General features: G+C 35.8%; 1 protein-coding gene across 3 annotated transcripts in view; it reads right to left on the bottom strand.

Moving 5' to 3' along the window:
• The window catches only part of NAA25 (N-alpha-acetyltransferase 25, NatB auxiliary subunit), a 59,608-nt gene that overhangs the window by 13,328 nt on the left and 23,564 nt on the right, over positions 1–22,716 (bottom strand). For all 3 annotated transcript variants that reach the window (XM_036929373.2, XM_036929375.2, XM_057491873.1), the window contains exons 11-20: positions 21,319–21,431; positions 15,473–15,680; positions 14,591–14,680; positions 10,887–11,067; positions 10,117–10,216; positions 5,278–5,429; positions 4,618–4,743; positions 2,585–2,828; positions 2,040–2,163; positions 980–1,045 (exon numbers count right to left, since the gene is read on the bottom strand). In XM_036929373.2, coding sequence (XP_036785268.1) covers positions 980–1,045; positions 2,040–2,163; positions 2,585–2,828; positions 4,618–4,743; positions 5,278–5,429; positions 10,117–10,216; positions 10,887–11,067; positions 14,591–14,680; positions 15,473–15,680; positions 21,319–21,431 — 1,404 coding nt within the window. The remainder of the gene's footprint in view (positions 1–979; positions 1,046–2,039; positions 2,164–2,584; positions 2,829–4,617; positions 4,744–5,277; positions 5,430–10,116; positions 10,217–10,886; positions 11,068–14,590; positions 14,681–15,472; positions 15,681–21,318; positions 21,432–22,716) is intronic.

Raw genomic sequence — 22,716 nt, 5'->3', positions numbered from 1 at the left:
ATGTGACTACTGCTCTATTGTCTTCAAAAAATATAAAAGGTGACCTTATGAATTACATATTATAGGGTCTAAACACCAGCTAAGCCTTTCCACAAATAGGCCAATGGCACAATAAAATTAAGACTTCAAGTGAATGATTTAGAAGAATTTGTGCCATAATAGATTTAAAACACCAAAAGTATACATGACAGAAATTACCTTCATAACAAATACCACGTTTTATTCTAACAATCCTGGTCATCTTTTAATTCTTAGTCTTCATTTGAGCAATAACATAAAATACCATTTAGGTTCTTGAAAAGAAAGGTCCTTACAGATTTAAAATGCTTACATGTATCCTTTTACCAAACAATTCCATTTCTAGGAATTTAATCCCAAGTAATTACTCAAATATCCAAATGCTGTGTCCTAAGGTGCTCGCTTCAGCATTGTTATAAATTTGTTATTATAAATGCAGCTATAAATAACTCAAGTGCATAATATATTATATAATCTGGGGGAGTACATACATACATTTGGTACTCTGGTACACTATGGAATATTATGCAGCCACCAAAACAAATGGGGTGTACATGTAACTGACATGGTAAGTTGTCCAAGACAACAAAACATTAAAGTCAGAAAAGCGTGTATTATACTTTCCATGTTAAAAAAAATAACTACTATGTATTTCCATATACACATGTGTAACTGTTTAGGTCCTATCTAGGAGTATAGACTCCAAAATGTCAACAGTACTTATTTTCTTCTAGGGGAACAGAGCTGGGAAAGGGGGAAAGATCATACCTACTTCTGTGCTGTTTTATAATAAGTATCTATTATTTTATAATTCAAAATGTTTTAAAATCAAATATGTCTTTAAAAAATACCAAAAGTATGCATTATTACTTTCAAATGCTCTTGCAAATTTCTACTAAAAAAAATGAGCTATTATCAGATAATCAGATACAATATAGGCAACCATAGTAAGAATGCTTACCTTTTAACTGTTCTAGTAAAGACTTAAGACTATTCTCTACTCGCTCCTGGATCTCCACTGTATCCTCTAAAATTGAAAAGCAAAAGCAATGAAAAACTTTCAATTCAGTTTTTTAGGAAGATAAAGAAGCAAGATCAACACCTGCAACCAATTAACAGGCAAGGACATTTTCTTTTCTCTTAAGACCACAGGAATTGATGGACAGTGACTGCAATGGGGTATGGGTGAGGGACTCAATAATATGGGTGAATGTAGTAAACACATTGTTTTTCATGTGAAACCTTCTTAAGAGTGTATATCAATAATACCTTAATGAAAAAAAAAAGAAAAAAATCTCATTTACATAATACAAATCACACTCATCAGCACCAGGACAGTTTACAATCATCATGACAACCCCTGGAAGAGACCTAATAAGGAGAGGCATCCCTCTTCTAGGAATCTCCCCAGAAAAATCTTAACTCTTCTGCCCCCTACTTTATGTACTCCTTAGACTTCTTAAAAAAAGACCATAGGCATCAAATTCCATTTTTGAGAGAGAGAAACATGAAGGAAAGGAAAAGGTAAATGAAGGAGAAAAGGAAGAGAAAGGCATTGATTACCTTTCTGCCAAAATTACTACCTAAAATTCTTTAGGACTTGAAACCTACGTGCTTCAAATACACTAAATACCAGGTTCAACAACTTATGATTTGCGGGGGGAAACATTTTTAAGGATATTTGTGTGATCTTCACTGCATTAGAAAAAAAGTCTTCTCCACAAAGTTCAGGGCTTCCTTTAAGAACTCAATCTAAAATCCAACAATATTTTAACAAATCGGAGATTTCTTCAACTTTTGGACCTAATAAGTGGTTTTAAATATGGAAAGGACTTACGTTTCTAAAACATTACTTTGTAACATATGAATGTACGTTCTTGGATATTAAACCAGACATTTCGAGAACAGCTTCCCTCTCTCCCAAATTTTTCCTAATATGTGAGGTTATAAATATTTCATTGCATTTATGAAGTTTTCCATGATGAAGACCTGGCAATACACTCATGCAAGTGTATACTTACCTAAGCCATTGGCGTCCAGCTCATGAATATCACTAACAAGATAAAAAGAACTGGTCTGACACTGAGAACAGCCAGAATTAAAGAATCCAGCCATTCTCGTAGGTACAGGACCAAGGAAAGGATACTGAAAAAGAAAGACAAAAAAGTTATGTCCTCTAGCTCTAACTAAATTTAGACAAAATAAGAAAATAAGGGACTATAAACACTGGAAAAAAATCTCAGTGATTAAGTTACAAACCACTGATCAACCAAGTATTAATAACTAAATCATTATGGTGAAAACAGAAACCCCATATTAATTTGTTGACAGTTACTAAGAATTTACCATTACCAAAAAAATAAAAAATAAAGGCTCTTTTGGTTTTCCCCTGAGAAGTCTCTATAATTCCCCACATCTAAAAAAATATTTATCTTCTTCCTATGGATGCCATAAACTGGGACAAAATACTGTTCTTTAGTATTCACCAATCCCAAATTCTTACTTTTAAAAAGACAGACAGCAATAGCTTACTGCAGCTTTGATGATAAATACATACTGACGATACCTGAATTTCTTTCTCAATAAATCGCTTTCCCGTCTCCATGGCCACCTCCAGCTGTTGAAGGAGCAAACGAAGAATGTCAATCCGGGAAGATACACCATTCTCAGTGGTCTTCTCTGAGTTCTTTGGCTCCACAGAGTGGTTAAGACTTGGAAGTCCACTGATAAGCCTCAATGTTAAGGAACGGATTCTTAACCACACGGTCTCCTCCTCCAAGGAAAGTTTCTTATGTTCTTCAGAAACATCCCTAAAAAAGAAACATCCAAAACCATCCATTTTATTCAAATTTGCCTTTACATCTTTCAAAGTTCACTTTCATCAGGCAAGATGTCTGAATGGACCCAGCATTCATTTACTAGCTGAATGATCTTGGACAAACCAAAATCATCCAAGTCCCCATTTCAGTATGCATAAAATGGGAATGATAACCTATGTAATGGGTCATCTCCCCCTTAACACTATTTTTCTGATAAAATATTTATCATGTATATTTTTGGCAAAATACATATATAAAAAATTCAAATGACAGTAAAGTAAAAAAACAGAAGGAAAATGTTCCCTGATAACCAAACACCCACAATACTAACAAGCCTGATATCGACCCTTCCAGATTTTTGCAGTACAGATGTACAAAAATGCATCTAAAATTTATGATGTATTTTAAACAAGTAAAATGGGTTCACAATATTTCTACTATTTTTCCAAGTGCATCTTTTTTATGACAGTGTATGCAGAAAAGAGTTAACACAAGCAAGCCTGAGGCAATTGACTTTAGAAAGGCATGCTTACAAGATTGGCCCCTGCCTCATGTCTGGGATCTTGGCACTCCAACCATTCTCTAAATAATAAGAGTGGCGCACTGTACCTGGACTGTTTGTACAGACCATATGGTTTATGATGAATACCTGCTTTCCTTCTGGGAGTATGGAATGTTGATGCAGGTTAGACAGAGGTTATCTATGTAACCACCCGATAAAAGATTTTGTGCACCAAATCTCTAATGGGTGAAACACTGCACACATCTTAACTGCATTTTTCACTGCTAGGAAAAGCAGCACACTTGGCATGTCCCCTCACAGGAAGGAGAGAACACTGAAAGTCTGTGCATGGAGTTCTCCAGATTCCACCTGTGTCTTTTTCCCTTGCTGATCCTGTCATGTATCCTTTCGTTACTATAAACCTTAGCTGTGAGTTCAACTATATATTGAGTCCTTTGAGTCTCAAAGCACTGAATGCGATCTTGGCAATCCCTAAATCACAGTATATTCAGAACTCATATACATATTTCTGCATGTTTGAGGACTTATTTCCTCAGGTTCCACTTTCAGCAGATCTGCTGAACTGAATGGTATAGGGCATTCTAAATCTTGGTATGTACACTAAAATTCCCTATAGGAAGATTATATAAATTTTACCCCTATGTAAATACATGACAACCATTTTCCCCACAATCTTGCTGAGCGCAAGTATTAATTGTTTTTATATTTGTTCAAAACACTGAAAAAAACTATCAGGTGAATTTTTTTGAACTACCTGTCAAGGATTTTGCCCAATTTGTTTTTTAGTTATCTTCTTATTGATTTATTAAGAATTCTCTTTATATATGAAGGACATTAATACATGAATAAATTTGCCAATTTACCACATGCCCTTGTAAGTTAACAAATTTACTTTTATATAGAAGGCTAACACAAAGATCATATCTTCTATTTCCATATTTGATGTAATGCCAAGACGGACTTTCTCCCCAACCATTTAAAAATATACATTTTCTTTTAGAATTTCTAAGGAATTTTAGCATATAATCGTTTAGACCATCTGGAATCTGTTCTCATGTCTGTTGTGAAGGAAGATCTAATTTTTATATTAGCAGGTAATCCCAGCACAGGGATGAGATTTATTTTCTTCCTTTGGCTTACTTATTATCTTCTGATCCCTACAACAAACATGTTATGTTTGTGTAAAAAGATTTTTAAAAAACTCTCAGTCATCCTAATTCTTTAAAAGAAAACTGCTCAGGGTTAAATTCCAGTTACCTGTCTTTTGGATCCCAGCTAAAGAAAACATTTAAGTCTCTATTGTCTCGCAAGGCTTCCCATGGAATGTCATCTTCTTCTGGCTGAAGATTCATTGACTTTATACTTTCTGCTAAGCTGGTTGATCTGTGATACAGAAAATTTATTTATTTATTATTTCAACAGTAGAACAGCCATGAAAATACATAAGCCAGGACTTTGCTTTACTGAAAAGGAAGGGAAAGAAGAAGGAAGGGAGGAAGAATTTCCTATTAACTAGTAAAGGCTCATATAAGGTGAAATAGAACCAAGCACAAAGCATGCTGCCTGCTATATAGCAAAAGAAAGGCATCTGGAAGCCCAACCAAAATAAAATAGTTCAGCATTAATCACTGAAATCCCATGTATACAAGGAAAGGGAACCTTGTAAACACCTTATGGACCTGGGTGACAAGAATGGCCTAGCTGGCTTTTGTATGGAACCTGAGATGGTGCTGGCAGTCCTCTATTACTCCCCATGATATGCACCAGGTACCCCTTTTTTCCCCATTCCCCCCACGTGCTCTGTTTTTTCCATTTTTCCTTCTCTTAAGCCTGCTAATGTCACCCATGAATCCATTAATGGCTCCTAGCATCTAATCTAATCTCTTAGTTCCCTTTTAGCTCTTATGCAATACTTACATATTTGCTTCAAGTAGAAGGTCTAACAACATCCGTTCAGTACGGACTTGTGCAAAATGAAGAGAATTATTCAGCCTGTTCCTAAACGCGATAAACTCTGGGATCTTCTCAAATGCACCATATTTGTAAGCTTGAATAATATATTCTGAGGTCTGGGAAGGAAAGACATTACCTTGGTATAAATATTTCACAGGTCAGGCAGCAAAGGCAAACCTTGCCAGCCAAAACAAAATAAAGCACTCAAACTAAAATTAAGTAAGATGTTGAATCTAATCTTTAAAAGTCTTGGTCACCAAGTAGACTACAGCTTTTAAAAACATTATTTTTCTTCTTTATTATACTGTCTTATTTACTAATATCAAATGTCTTCTTTACTAATATTACTAATAATAAAACCCAGTTGCTGCTACCACCATATAGACTTTCTCTAAGCAGTTATATCTTTCAATTCAACAGGACCAGAGGTTTTGTTATACCACATCAGTCAAAAATTTGATTAGTGCCATTGTGGAAGGGATATTACTCCATGTTTTTCTGCACCTAAGAAACTCTGTTTTATACAAAGGTTCCAGAAACATTAGATAATATTTACCCCACCACCACCCCAAAAGAGAATAACTCTCCTTCAGAAAAAGGCTGCTCACTGGTTTTATTTCTGAATACTGTATCACAAACATAGGGCATATGTGCATTATATCAGGATAGAAGACAACAAACAGAAGACCTATAAAAATTCACGTCATAATCCTTGCTGAGGGCAGATAGACTTCAAGAACCAGATTTCTTGTCCATCCAAACTATCTAAGACCTCTGCTGGAAAAGTCCATAAGTAAGTAAGTGACGGGAACACTCACCACATGCGCTTTAATTTTAGATTAATACATATATACAGATGAAACACTGTGAACAGAGGCAAGATAAAGAATTCTGAACAGAAATTCTGGCACCATAGAAGAAAATCTCAGGGAAGAACAGTTCGTGGGTATGGGCCTATGTCATCAAGATCAGAAGTCAGGAGGGCACCCTTTCAGGACAAGGAAAAAGTACTAAGCTCACAACTGATGTTTGCCCCAAGGACTCTTTCTAGAAAAGCCAGTCTTTTTGCACAACCTCAGTCAGCTCTGCCCCCATCTCCATTATGACGGAATAATTTGCCCAGTAGGAAAATAGGCCAATAGTCAACAACATACCCTCTGATACACAGCCTCGCAGGGTTCATTTCAGGCCGCGGGATTGCGCCACGGGCGCTAATTCAACTGCATTCGATGCGGCTTTTAAACCCCCATGGGACACCTCGGCGAGCTGTTTGCCTGCAGTATCTGGAGAAATTAAAGACGGACGGACACAAGAAAATTAAAAAGATTACTTGTGATCCTGCAGGTTTAAAGAAGGACTATCTGAAAAAGCTCAAGTGTACCTTCTAGCTTGATTAAAGGACAGTGATACGCCCCATCAAGAAGAGGCCAGAATACTCTCTAAACACACATGCCTGTCTGATGGCCTCTTGACTTGGAAAACACAGCAAGGTTTACCATCAGCCCTTGTGATAGGGACTTACAGCTTGAAAATACAGCTGGTTAGGAACATATGTGCCAGCAATTAATTAGGATAAAAACATATGACTTTGGGGACTCCAAACAAATTTATCAATTACAGTTCCAAAGTATGCTAATTAAAAGAAAAAACCTAGTCTTACTAAGTGTACAGACAATTTTAAATTCTGAGTGGTTCATGGAATTCCACCTTAGATAAATGGCAACAGCTTTAAAAAGAAAAAATTAGGAGCCACAAAGAGGGAATGCTGTCCTTTAACAAACCAAGATGGTGACTAGTTCTCTGGTTTGTCTTTTTTAAGGTAGTCCTCCTTTAATGGTGCAGTAAAGTATGACTGCAGGGCTAGAAAAGGGCCTGGGCAGCTACCAAGAGGACAAAGACTGAGCAAGTACTACAATTTGAAAAAAGAACCCTCTATATGGACTGCAGGCAAAACTGAAAGCCACGGACACTTTCAAAACTTCTGAATATCAGAGAATGTTGTCCGTACCTATTGCTACTCATTTATGCACCAATGAGGCTACTTAATAGATCCCATATGGATTCCTGAAATGAACCCTGGTCACTGTAAAAATTAGAAAAGTATATGGACATCAAATCCTGAAAAATGACCTTCACTTTTAAAGGGAAATTTTATTAAAGTACAAACATGTAAGTAACTTTCAGAGATAGAAAAATCTAGCTTTAATTCTCATATTGTAAAAATCTATTCCAAAGTAAGATGACAGCAGACATTGATGACTTTTCCAGAAAGAAAACTCCTATGTAGACCTTCCAGATATAACTCTCAGTCTCACAGCACAAAAGCCTTAAAAAGCAGAACACTGAATTGTCCATTTCAGGAGTAAAAGTGTTCTTTCAAAGAGCTGGTTGGATATTGAAATATATCAGTCGCTCAAGAAAAAACCATCTGGGGATCTCAAAACTACCAAGAATAAAAGATGTAGAGCACAGAGCTTTAGCTTTCCAGAGAGTTATTTCTATTACTATCAGAAGGTTTAACACCTACAGTACAACACTACAATTGTGATCTTTCTTAGTTTCAAATTCCTATAGGAAACTGTCCACACTACAGTCTCCATTTTCGTATTCTGGGACTAGGGCTATTAAGGTTTTAAGGTTTCAGGTGCGTTTTCCTTGCGCTGTTTTGTTTCTGCCTTCAGGACCACCCTTCCCCTACCCCTGCCAAAGATTATCTACTTTAATGTAATTAAGTAAGATCTGTCTCCCTCACAGTAATAAAAATAAATATCAAGCAGAGAATTCTAGTCCCAGATCAATAAAATGTTATAATTTCATCAGAAGCAACATCATATACATTCAGATGAATTAATCAACCCTGCCACACACAACTATTAGCAAAATATCAAACAGTGATACAAAAGCCACTGAGAACAACATGCCCTCTTCAAATCACTCATGGTGATCTCCTTTCCCGATGATAATTTTGGTCGTTTTGGCGGGGGGGGGGGGGGGGGGGGGTGCCGCGCGCGCGCGCGCGTGTGTGTGTGTGTGTGTGTGTTCGGTCGTTTTGGCGGGTGTGTGTGTGTTCAGTCGTTTTGGCAGGGGGCGTGTGTGTATGTGTGTGTGTTTTTTCAAAACAACTCGTCAGATACAGTATTTGTAGAGAAACAATTAAAGATTAATTTTTATTAATATAATATACTGTGCCTTACTGACCAAATCATGAACAATATGGTTCTTCTATAAAGCTGTACGAAAACTGGAGTATAAACCAGCCACCAAGCTTAGGTTAATCCCTTATTTACCCCCGACTCCCACCTAAAAGCTATTTGAGAAACAAAACTTTGAAAAGGATTTTTTAGGAAATCAAATGTTTCTTTAACCTCTTCCTCAGAAATACAGAAATGAGAGGCAGAATAATGAGATCTGAGGAACACTTTTCTTTAGATTTTTTTTAATTTTTGAAACTTCTTGAAACAGAGAAGAGCAAGAAGCACAGATACTTGAACACACAGTGAAAATTCACAGATTTATAACTCAACTGCCTACTCATGGTAGATTATAGAAACCCAAGGTCCCACAGATGCCTTTCTCTCTAAACCAGGCCAGCACCTCCTAAGTAATATGTTCAAATACTGATGCCCACTTTCTTGCCCAAGAGCAATGGTACAAAATAAAGTCTGAACAGATATACCAATCACTATGGGAAAGGGGAGCCACGGCGAGGAGAATAGGGCTTAAAGGCCAACTGATGATGGACACAAAGCTCTCCATCCCTTGCTACATCAGCCCTCTAGGCCATGCCCAGAAGCTTGTCAGTATATAATTATCGGATGCTGAGAACAACAAACCTATATTCCATTGTTTAGAAATGCTTTTGCCCTGCTTTCTATTTAATATACCAAAGAATTGAATGGAAAGTAGATTAACCATAGCTGTTACAGTTATAAAAGGGTTTTTAAAAAAAATCTTCATGAATGTTTGCCAAGAACCCCCAAAACCAGCTTCCTTGCTAAGTTCCTTAGCTGATGCTAGACCATTAAAATGGATAGCTGTGGTCAGATGTTTGGCATGGCCAAATTCCAGGTGATGAGTCTTAGAAGCACAAGAGAACCAAGTAGGCAGTGACCGTCCTAGGGACATGCCTTCTTTCCACATATGCTCCTTGGGTGGTTTTCCACAGCAGGCCAACTGAATAGAGATCATAAGGTTTTTCTGCTAACCTGACAAAGTCTGCTTATAGTGAAAAATATGGTGCAAATCCCATCCTTTCATTATGGCACATAGAAGCTCTACCATATTTATTGCTAATTTAAAAAGACATACTATTGACCTAAGTTTCTTGAAACTGGTCAATTTTCTTCAACTGGTCAGTTTTGTAATTCTAAGAAAATATAAGTTCACTTACTGTTGGCAAAGAGCACAGTGGTTATAAACTTTAGAAGTAAATAAAGGTGACAGAGAGGAGCTGCTATCACAGAATCTTATATAGCATCCCAGGCTACAACTCTAATAGGTACTTCTCACACCTTTGGAGAAAGCCTCTTAGAGATTAAAAGACAGATCTAAGAGGCATAATACTTCCTATTCTGTTAATTCCCAGTTTTAAATGCATTTCTGCATGGATTCTATTAAACACACCCATTCTAACAAGCACAAAAACTTTTTCCCTCTCCCTAACAGCCTTGGCCACTAAGCTACGGCTTAAGGGCCACTTCCACGTATAGCATGGACTTCCCTTCTGACACAAGGGAAGATGCTCTCTGAATCCTGTACATTCAGCAGGCAAGACCGTATTTTTAAAAAAATTATTTCACTTACATCTTTCTGGTTGGAGTGGAAAAACCTGAGTGCGAAGTTACAGGACTGGGATGCAGCAGCATATTGACCTAGGGCTTCAGCGTATCGGGTCAAGAGATAACTAGTCAGAGGGAAAGAAAAAAACAAAGCACGTTATACTTACCTACCTCTAGTACCACTACCCTTCAAATGACTATGGCAGAGAAATAGCTAGGCATACAGAGAAGTTGAAACATACTGCCAAAGAAATTATTTAATTCACAGAATGAAATGTTTTAAAAAAGAGAAATGTTAATTCAGTTTGTGGAAAGTCTAAAAATCTATGCCATGCATTCTCATACTCAGATGATTAATGGAACACAAGTTGTAAAAGAACAAAATGCTGTCTTCCTAAAATAGTTCCATAGGGGATAGAGAAAATATCCTTGATTCATCACAAAGAATAGTCAAAATAAAAATTCAAAGAATCTCTGAAGTCAATAAGGTATGTGTGTCAACCTCAGCTGTAAGGCAGAAGTAAAGACTTCAGAGCAATGTGTGCTTAGAAAAAGCATTCAAAGTATCTATAGCAGTTTGCTGTCTGAGAGGAAAACTTATTTCTAAATTTTGCAAATTTAAAAATTTGCTTGGAAGAATAAAACTCTTTCCACTTTGCCACAGATGATATTTAAACTAAAAAGCTTAATACTAGGAACAACTTTACTGCTAAAATCAAAAGGTTAGAGTTCTATGTATAAGGACCCCACGCTGGTACGGCCAGCTGCTCATTATTCAAAGTATATACTACCAACCCAATGGTATCATGCTGGATATGTTTAGCATCAAGGCTGGAATACAGATCCACCACTGGTTCAAATGCCCCCAGCATACAGTAGATTCGAACAAGCAGCAATTTGAATTGAGCATTGGAAGGGCTGTGTGTTAATCCCTCTTCCAGCAAAGTCAGGGCCTGCCATACAGCAGTCTCATCACCTGGAATCAAAGTATAACAACATTATCCACAGATCTTGATAGGAAATGGAGGTTTCTCAAAAACAAAAGACAAAATCTTAATGATATCATCACTTTCCCTAACTATTCTAAGAATGAGTTCAGGTAGCAAAGAACAAATTTTAGATGCACACCTGTAAGCAAAATAAGCCATTTCCCTGAATAGACAGACCCTCAATAGTTACAATTCTTAAACATGCATCTGCAAAAATGATGCACACTTTAAGCTGCCAGGTCTTGTTGGGGGGAGGAGGGAGTTGAGGGATCTCACAGAATCCTGCATTCTGAGAAAAGATGGGACTTGGAAGGAGAACTGGAGGCAACCAACATTCCCAATATAGGATTTTCCCTGTAAGATTCCAGATGCTCTATCTACACATCATTTTTCTTCTGTATGTAACCCTGTTAGTAGGATGTCAAATAATACTTGAAAAAATTGCTCATTAATAATCAAACTAAAATAATACGCTAATTTTTTGGCTGTCCAAAATTTAAAAGGTTACACCCATCAATAACCTTAAAGATTAAGTACCTTCTCTTTTATGAATCTATCTGAAGAAAATACTATGAAATACAGATAAACCTTTATATACAAAAATATTCACTGCACTACTAATGGGATGATTAAGTAAATGACAGTTAACACCCATAATGAAAACATCATACAGCCATTTGACATCAGTGAAGAGTTTTTAATAACAAGGATAAATGCTTATGCAATAATGTTCAATAAGACACACACAGAATTCGAATTGTGTGAAGAATTGACCTCAAGTCTATAAAGTATGCACAGAAAAAGAGAGAATAGGCAAAAATGTTAGAGTGCTTTTTGGAAATTGGAAAAGCAAAATTAAAATATTTTCCAAAAAACATTAAAGCTACTTTTACAGCCAGAAAAAAAAAAGCTAAAATAAAAGCTCCATGAACTGAGCTTTTAAAATTATATTCTATGTTTTTATGAGAAAAGAAATGATATAAACAAAAATTGGCACTTTACACAAATGTCACCCATAATCTTTCTCAAACTATTCAAACTACACACAACCTGTTCAAACTACCATTATGATTTTAGTGTATTGCCTTTGAACTATAATTACTTTTACACAATTGTAATCATAGCATACATCCAATTTTGTGTTCTCTTTTAAGGCTTTCCCATGCTGTCACCTGGTCATCACAATCATTAATTTTATTTCATTTGACACTCACTGACCTAAACTCTGGAGCAACTCTAGATATGACCTGGAAATGAAAGTCCCAAGTGGTTCCTGCCTCAAAAGGCTCAGAACTGAGTAGAGAAGACAGCTGGACAATTACAGAGAATAGATAATTTTAAGAAGTCCTATGAGGATGAACTAGTATTAGGGGAAAAAAAAACTATCTCTTTAAAATGAAAACATAATTTCAAAGTATATAGAAAAAAAGTTTAATTTATACTTCTTTCTGGACTATTAAACCAAATGTTATCAAGAAATTTATTATTTTATTTTATTTTGCAATATTTAGGATAACTACAACTCTGCAAATTCTTCAGCAAATCAAAAGTGCATCAAGGGCTGTTGGGGACAAAACTTTCATAACTAAATTTTGTCATGCAATAAAATAAGATAGATAAGCTCTGGGGATATAATAATTTATAGCACAGTGACTATAGTTAACAATACTGTGCCTTATTTGAAAGTTGCTAAGAGAATAGATCTTCGTATCATAAGGGAAACAAATTTTAACTATGAGGTGATGGACATTAAACTTAATGTGGTAATCATTTCATTACATATGTGATCAAATCATTATGTTGTATATCTTAAACTAGTACAATTTAATACATAAATTATATCTCAATAAAACTGGAGGAAAAAAATGGTATCCTCACTCCCCATTCTACTTTTGCAGCATAATCATAAAGAAATGCCTTTTTGCAAAAATATCTGAGCGCATCACCAATTTCCTAAAGTGTTCTTAATTCTTTCACATTCAAATCAGTCACTTTCAGCATCCTCACCAATTTTCTAGAGACTTGCCAGATCTACCTTGAACAATGACTATGGCTATGATGGAGCACTCTAACATCACTTTCACTGATTTCAAGAAACCTTGCAGCTTTATATCTACAATTTCCCAATCTACTTAGACTGTATGATTTTGGACAACTAACTTCTTTCCCTCTGCCCTATATTTCCCTCATCTGTAAAATTCTAACAGTTTTAACTGTATTGTTATGAGGTTTAAATTAGGTAATTCACATAAAGTACTTTCAAGTGCCTAATAATCAACAAATGTTAGCTGCTATTATTATTTGATCAGATATGTTGCTCAAAAAACAAGAGATTAACAAAGCCATAGTCACTATGAGCAATAGAAGCTAAGAATAAGTGGGGAAGGGATTTGAGTAGAGACCAAATCACTAAGAGGTCAGTTGATCAATGGTTTTTACATTAAAATGACTTTTACAGCTCTATGCAAATTCATGAATCTGGGGCTCAGATAAGAAATACTCTGATAAAAAAGGATTTCATCCCATTCCTGGTATAATACTGTGTAACAAACAAGTACTATCATATGGGTTCATACAATGTCCTACAAAAGTTCAGAAGGGGTATAAAATCTGGAGTGAGGGAGGGTGAAACCAGGACAGGCTTGTCAGAAGCAATGTTTGAGTAAGTTAGATGACAGAGGTAAAGTTATTCCAAAGAGAGGCAACATGATGTTTAGTGATAGTAGCAATAAATAAACAAAAACCGCAAAACACAAACAAAACAAAACAAAACAAAATAACCCTAGATTCAGGGCTATAAGTACCCAAGAATCTGGAGATACAGGCAGAGACTAGATTATGAAAAGCACTATAAACTATCCTAAAAAGGTTGACCTCAGGATCAAAGGTTTCCTCAGGAAAATAGGGCACCACTGAAGGATTTTAAGCTTGAGCATGATAGTATCAAAATTGAGTACTCCATGAAGTGACCTGTGAGGACAGAGGTTGTATCTTTCTTGCACACCACTGTCTCAAGCCCTTTGTTTCTTCTGTAGCTTATTCTTGTGAAATTACTCACATTAAGTATCTAAAGTTGTTTTTCCCAAAAACTACTAATAATGTCCGAGGGTGAGACCTAAAGAAAATGCAATCTTTTACTATGTATTACATTTTTGTATTAACAGGCTAATGAGAACTGTATTCCAAAAGAGTGCATTTGGGTACTAACTGAAATTTAATAGAAAGGTCTATACTATTCCACCTATCTCTGAATCAGTTTCTCTTGTTTTAAGTGTTATAACTTTGTTAATAGATTGTTTACAGCCATTACTATTCAAAAACATTTAAGATTATCCTGATTACAGGGAGGGGGACACCTGGAGACTTGGGTCCTTCTAGAAACACCCTGGAGAAGGGCAAGGAAGAAAAACCTAAATGAATAAATCAAATTCTCAGACTACATAATTAGTCTCAAGATTTATAATCAGTAACAACAAAGAGTAAAGTTAAACTGAAATCATTGATCCTTACCTGTTTCTCTCCATATATCAACAAGCACATGGACAGCAAGGAGACAGTAATAGTCTGAAAACTGTAATTCGGTTTTCAAACAGGATTTCCCTACAGGGAAAGAAAAGTCGTATCTGTATTTTAACAATCCTTTAAATAGTACTGTCCCAAAGGAGTTTGTGAAAGCAAGAAAGTGACAGGAGGGAGAAGAGGAAAAGATGGTAACACTGGGCAAATACCAGAAGAAAAATATAAGCCATGAATCAAAGGATTCAAAAGAATTTAAGACCACACTCAGCTGGTGCAGAAGACAGAGTTCCAGAACAAAGGTGGTATCTGTAATGGTCCCAAATGAAAGCAGGAAGATTTGGAAAGGGGTTTTAGGTGAAGAAAAAAAACAAAAGCCAAGGGTCATGTACAACTAAAGTAATATGCTCATCACTTCACCTGATTTTTAGAATAATGCTGGCTGGTATCATCTAGTCAGAAAATTTATACTTTATTACATTTACCTTGCAATCAGAAGATCATTTACTGCTGAACTAAATACTTATTTCACAATTTATAACATTCCTTTTCTTCATTTAACCAGTATTAATACTCTTAAGGCCTATATGCAGAAAATATGATAATTATCATAAACTCTATGCAATTCATATGAGCCCCAATGTGATAAAGAGTTAGCATACCAAGTTGGGAAGAATACAGACAACTGGAAGCCAACTGTAATTATTTAAAACTCCAAGTTTAAGAAAGTCTTTGCATTTTATTACTTGGATAGTCTCCCATTTGACAGAATATTCTCCTTGTAAAACTCATGAAAACAGGGTGCTATGAGTGACAGCACTGACTTCTAAGTCTTAGCAGATCAGAAACTACTGCATATTTTCATAGGTTGCTCACCAAATTCCAGTCCATGCTGGTACCTTAACATCAATTCTCTGACCACACTCAATTTCTGATTTTTATCCACAGTGTGGTACAAGCCAAGTAACCTCGTCAGCTGCACCACACACAAATGTTGCTGCAGAGCTCTGATGTCAGCAGGCAGTGCCAGCTTATCCTCTGTTGGTGTTGACAAAGGAACAACTCCAAGTAACTGATTAATAAACTGCAAAGTAAAAAAAAAAAAAAAAAAAAAAAAAAAAAAAAAAAAGGAGCACAGGTCTCAAAACAGAGCTAGTCTTTGGCAGACCATAATCAACAAATGTTGAAATGGTCTAGAAAAAGACATCAAGAAAAAATAAAAATTAAAACCCTTTTAATATATCGTTTTCTATCTACCAAAATTGCTAAGGTAATAATAATAAAAATTTCTAACAGCACACAATGCTAGTAAACACCAGTGAAACTGGCACACTCTCATTGCTGGCCAAAAGTAATTTGTCAATAATACCACGTATTATAAGCACTAAAAGAGTAAAAGAATGTTGAAAATGTTTCACAAATTATAACACATAATATGCAATGTAGCAACAAAAGAGTTTAAGAAGAAGGTAGAAAGAGCAGATTGTAAAAAATAAGGCTAAAATTATACTGATATACAAATAAATTCTTAAAGGAAACATTATATATTGAAAGGAATGGTTATGCCATATTAGTGGCCTAAAATTTTTTTAATTAAAGTTTTTTATTGAGGTAATTGTAGATTCACATGCAGTTGTAAGAAATAACATGGAGAGATCCTAGGTGCCCTTCACCCAGTTTCTCCCAGAGGTAACATCTCACATTAAAATGTTTTTCATTCTTTAAATTTGCTAAGAATATTCTTAAAACACCAGTTCCAGTTACACATTTATTAAACATAGGCTTACTTTAAGTCGCTTCTAAAATCCTATTAAGATGACAGGTAAAGAACAAAAAAGCAATCAACCCACAGATCAAGAACACATGAAAAGAGGGCAGCAAATAAAAAACATTAACAAAAGTTTCAAGATATAAAAAGCAGAAGAGTGGTAAGTCATAATCAATGCAGAGGGCCAAGAAAGCTGAAATCTAACAGTATATATACAAAGGGGAGGCACCAATAAGCAGCAGCCACCCTGTCCTTTAAGACTCCAAATTAGCAGCACCATGTGTTTCTGAAAGCTAAATTGCTGATGTAGCTAAATAGAAGGATTGCTAAATTCTAAGTTAGACCCCCTCCCCAGGCTCAGAGATTGACATCCTCAATTCAGCAGAAGCTAATCCCAGAAGAAGCTGGGATGTTACTCCCAGGAGAAGCTGGACCAGACATTGCAGACGCAGGGACAGCAGGCACCACTGGACACAGGGTCACAGGGAGATTCTGCTCTGTCAGTGATGTGAGCCCTGGCTCCCCTCCCTCCTCCCAACCAGGTCTCAGAATGCTCCCAGCCAAATGTTCAAGTCCCCAGAGTATTTCTGAGATGAGGGATGACAGGCACAGTGTAAGGGAGGCTTCAGGGAGATTAGAACAGATCCATTACCTCATATTTTAGACTATACTAATTATAGAGTTTTATACTTTTATGGTTCTGTCAGATTGGGGTGAATAAAGCAAAAAGATATTAACTTCAAGAAAGTAGTATAAGAAAGGTAATCTGCACATGTGAAGTGGCTCAGCTGTGAATATCTACAACCTTAAAAATATAAATACTGAATAATGACTGAACTATATTAGGGTGACAATATATAAGGAGAGAAGTGGGATATTCTAAACAAAATGATTGCCTTCCACAGCAGGGCACCACAGTTGAAGACTGTAACTGTAAAAATAAACAAATGGCTATATAAGCCTATAATTGAGATATATGAAGGTATATATATTTCAACAGGAGAGTTGAAAGTGTTTTGCCTGTACAAAGCCAGAACCAGGGGTGGAAATGTGATATGGCAAACAGCTGCTCTTGTTTTTCAATTTAAATCTTGTAGTATTATTTAACTTTTTCAGTTTTACATGTTATTTTTCCATACAAGTAAAAATGTATATAAAACCCCATGCAATTTCACATCAGTAATGATTTTGCTTCAATTTGTCTACAATTGTATGAATTTTAATTTTAAATATGATCAGATAGTCATATTTGTAACAAAGATACTGCAGCACTTTCATGTTTTTGATTAAATGCCCATATGGTTTCTACTTCCACTCTTCCATTCTTGTAAGCCATTTTATCTTTTAGTTATGTTTATTATTAGTGCCCTCTTTAATGCTAGAGAATCTTGCAAACAGGTTTTGTCATGGAACAATGCATTCATTCTTTCATTCTAATCTGTACTGTTTGACTACTACACAAACAGCTCCTTTAAAAATTGGACTGTTATTCAAAATATTGTAACAACTTGGTATGGTAATAGCTGGTACCTAGAATTATCATGTATATAAATGTTGAATCACTGTGTTGTACACCTGAAACTAATGTAATACTGTGTGTCAACTACCCTTCAATTAAAAAAAAAAAAATTGGACTGTTATTGTTTAGCTTAAAACTGTAAGGCATAGGAAACAAAAAACATAAACACTTTGGTGAGTTTTTTTTTCTGAGTAAGCCACTTCAGGATAAATGGACTCCTGCCTCACTCTTAGAAGCTAGTCCCATTTTTTTAAAATTTGGCTCCTAATTCATTGGGACAATAGTTCTCAGCCTGAACATTCTCTGACAAACATACTGCTGAGTGGCAGGATTTTTAGCTATTGAAGTCATCCTACATTTAAAAAGATGTGGCAGCAAAATCATTCCTCTCAATGAAAAATTTACATAGGACTACAAAACTCCCTGCAACAGCTTTCAATCCTTTGTCTCACAGAACAATGACTACATTCAACTGGTAGTATTCCAGCACTTCTAGATAGTTTCTCTCAATAGATTATGACTGTATGGGATCACATGAGCTGACCTAAGATTTTCAAGCATACAAATAAAGAAGAGCTGCTGGTACTAGATTCATATCAGCAAAGCGTTCTGAATCTCAGGTGAAAGCAGCATAAGTTCCTCTAATACAGCCCATCATTTGATGCCTCAAACTGTTAAGATGGTGAGCACTGTAAGACGTTAAGTCCCCTACCTTAGCACAAAATATGGGCAACAACATTTACACATGGTTCTAGATACTGCTTAAATCTCTCCAATGACATGAAACTCATTTCCAAAGAATTCTGACTACTAAAAGGATCTTTTTCTCACTGTGCCAAATTCTGCATTCTCTGCAACAACTTCTGGCTGGTCACAACTCCACCCCTCTTGTACAAGGGAGCTTTACAAACATGAGAAAGGAAGTGTACTCCGTCCTCACCAGACCAAATTTCTCTTCCACTCAACCACTTCTCCCTTATACACCAGAACCCTTTTCTCTGGATGTTCAGTTTATCCAGAAAGCTCCAAAGCTTGGCTTGAGCCCTGTAAGCACAGCATGCCAAGAAAAGTTTTACTAAACCAAAGGGAATGGTGTCAGTCATTTCAGAATCCAGGAGAGAACACTGGCTACTCACCAGCTTGGGAATCCATCTGCTCTAGATGTGTAACCTCCACCCTGCCCTGGAAGACTGTAGATACAGACACAATACAAATACTCCAGTCATCCTCCCCTGTGATCCCAATGTGCGCTGTTCACTCATGGGGATGACAGAAGGCCTTCTGGAGGTTGGTGGCAGCCCTGTGATAGGAAAACTTCTAACCTTCACTAATGAGAGATTTTTAATGAGAAAGCTGACCAAAGTCACATACAAATACTTTCTTTATACATGCCAGTACTTCTTTATATGGTACTCTATCCTACCTCAAGCACACTGTTCTTCCACTTGGTACTCTGTCACTACCAAGAATATTATGGGCTAAATGTTAAAACCTTTAGTATGAATAGGGTATGAAGTTCTGATCAATGGGTAGCTAACTGACCCAATACATGTTGGAATGGATGAGGAGTCTAGAGAGGTTTTCCATCTTGGTATGTAACTCATTTACCTTGGTTCATTTACATCAGAAACTTCCCAATACAAGACAATTAACTACAATGTCAAACCCTGGATTCCATCCCAGAAAAGAAAAACAACATTAATAAAAAATAGCAGAAATCCAACTGAAGTCTAGAGGTTACTTAATAGTAATGTACCAATATCAGTTTCTTAGTTTTGACAAATGTGCCATGGTAATTTAAGATGTTAGTAAAGCTGGGTGAAGGGTCTACTGTAACTTCTGTAGTACCTTCGTAACTTTTCTATAAATCTAAAATTATTCTAAAATAAATAGTTAATTTTTTAAAAAGCCTTTAAGACTTAAAGTTTCAGACTGCTTCAGCAAGAGTAGTCATACTTTGAAGTAATCAGTTATTAATTGTTACAGTTTTCATCAAATCAGACAAGACATTTAAAAGAGTCCATTGGATTTCATCAAAATTTAAAACTGCTCTACAAAGGTGCCTGTTAAGAGGATGAAAAGACAAGTTACAGACTAGGAGAAAATATCTGAAACCATATATCTAACAAAAGACCTATACCCAGAGTATCTAAAGAATTCTCAAAACTCAATGTAATAAAAACAAATCAACTAGAAAATAAGCAAAAGACAAAAAATATAGATATTTCACTAAGGAGAATATAATGGTGGCAAATAAGAGAAGATGTTCAAAATCATTAACCATTAGGGAAATGCACAACAAAACCATAATGAATTATCATTACACACCTTATCAGAATGGCTAAAACAAAAAATTCTGTCAACACTAAATGTTGATGAGGATGCAGAGAAACTGGTTCACTCATACACAGCTAACAAATTTAAAATGGTACAGCCATTGTAGAAAACTTAGGTAGTTTCTTGAAAAAACTAAACATGTGGCTACCAGAAGCCACAGCAGTTGCACTACTGGGCATTTTTCTCCAAGAAAGACTTATGTTTACACACACACAAAAAAAAACATGCACACAAATGCTCACAGCAGCTCTACTTGTAATAGTCAAAAACTGGAAACACCCAGATGTCCTTCAATAGGTTAAAGAAATTGTAGTGCATCCATACTGTGGAATACTATTCAGCAATCAAAAGGAATGCACTACTAATACATGTGACAGCATGGTTCAATCTCCAGGGAACTATTCTGAGTGAGAAAAGTCAATCATGAAAGATCACACATAGTATGATAACTTTCTCAAAATGCTGTAATTATAGAAATAGGATACATTAGCAGTTGCTGGAGGATGGGGATAGGGAATGGCAGAGGTGCTGGGAGGTGGTTGTGGGTAAAGAAGAGTAGCAGATGGGATCCTGATGGTGGAACTGTTCTGTATCTTGACTGTGTTGGTGGTCACATCAATCAATGCACACTATATACTGTACTAGATACACATACAACATGCCACACATACACAAATGAATGCATGTAAAACTGGTGAAATCTGAGTAAGGTCAGTTGATTTTATGAATGTCAATTTCCTAATTATGCTTTTATACTATAGTTATGCAAGGTGTTACCACTGGGGCAAAGTGGATGGAGGGTATACAGAGCTGTCTTTATTATTTCCCTTATAACTGCATGTAAATCTACAAGTATCTAAAAACCAAAACCAAAACCATAGACACCAAAAAGGGAGAATCCACATATCTACCACTTATTCTCATTGCGGCTTATCTTAACAAGAACTCATGCTTTAATCTGATAGCACCTAGAATACTTGGCTTGATACAGCAGTCTATCTTGATATGTCATGTTCACTGCTCTCACACATTTTGCCCAAACCCTTAACCTAGTTGCAGTAAATACAACCACCCAACAGAAATCTGACCTATACTTACTTTTGTACACTGTGTTGCAGGCAAAAGATCAACAAACACCTTGAGGTCTGTAAAACAACAAGGTTTATCCCCAAACTTTTTAAAATACTGGAACATTAATTCTTCCGGATCACCTAAGAGAGAGAGAGAGAGAAAAAAAATCACTACATTATTCATGGACTGAAGCAATTTCTTCTAATTTAAGTAAGGGGTCTGATTTGAAAAACATTTATTTCAATTACATTAAGATATTGTTTCAGTGAGAATGACAATAAGGGCTAGAAGATGGATTGCCCAATTAAAAATAAAATAAACATATACTTTAAAAAGGAGTCAAATCTTACAAACTTGGTTTAATCTGTTATTACACTTAGGAAATGTGAAGTTTTTCATTAAATTAAAAGTTAAAAATGTTGTCAAAAGTTTAAATCAAGACTTTATCTGCAAACATTAAACAAACATGCTTTTGTCCACGCCAGTTCCTAAACTACTTAACAAGTATTAAGTAAATGTTAACTAAGTTAAAGGCAGTATTTGCTGACAGACTCACTAACAGAAGAGAAAATAAAGGGGCAGAGCCCAGGCCAACTCCCACAATGTCCCTCACTATGGAAAATTTAAACCCAGATATGCAGAAGGTTACTGGTTCATTTTATTTTTCCTCCAAATTAAAAACAAAAAATAAAATGCTCTCAAATTGAACTAGATTTAAGAAGCAGAGATTTTTAACCCTAGGTATCTATAAGATTTTAGATCTTGGTTCCTATTCACATGTTTCTGAGAACAGAGACCCACAGCTTTCATCAGATTCTCACAGAACTCTAAACCAAAAGAGACTAAAAATCATTCACTGGTCTGGTAAAAGAAAAATTTGTGGAGACTAGACAAATTCACATATTTGTAAAATGTGAGCTGGTGAGAGGGAAGAGAAAGGTAAGAGATGGATATAGCATGTGTCAAAGCAAATCCAAATACTTTATATCCAGCTTTGGAAAGAAAGCAATTCTTTGGAATCTGAGGATCACATGTTTGCAATTCTGGAACTAACAGACTGAGGTAGACCCAAAGAAAGGAGTCAACATAGAATTTAAAATTGGTTGTGAATAACCTACAAAGAGAACAGTAGAGAAAAACCCAGTTAATTTTAGAATGAGCTGCAAGAACATTAATTATGATTAAAATGGACAGAGATGATCTAGGATAGGCTTTAGAAGTGCTCATCATCTCAGGACAACTGTTCCCTAAAAAAAAAAAAAAAAAAAAAGCCTTTTAAAGTTAATCAACTTTTAACGAGAACCTAATTTCCATAATGAGTAGGAAAAAAAGGTTTCTTTGGGAATTTATCCTAAAAAAGGAAACTGAAAAATTCTAAGTTTATTATCTTGAACTTAACAAAATGTAGGGTATATGAGCTAATTC

Source organism: Manis pentadactyla, chromosome 14 (assembly GCF_030020395.1).
Source record: "Manis pentadactyla isolate mManPen7 chromosome 14, mManPen7.hap1, whole genome shotgun sequence".
In the NCBI taxonomy this organism is placed as follows: domain Eukaryota; kingdom Metazoa; phylum Chordata; class Mammalia; order Pholidota; family Manidae; genus Manis; species Manis pentadactyla.
The sequence above is the reverse complement of the archived record's forward strand: the minus strand, read 5'-3'. Positions and strand labels throughout refer to the sequence as shown.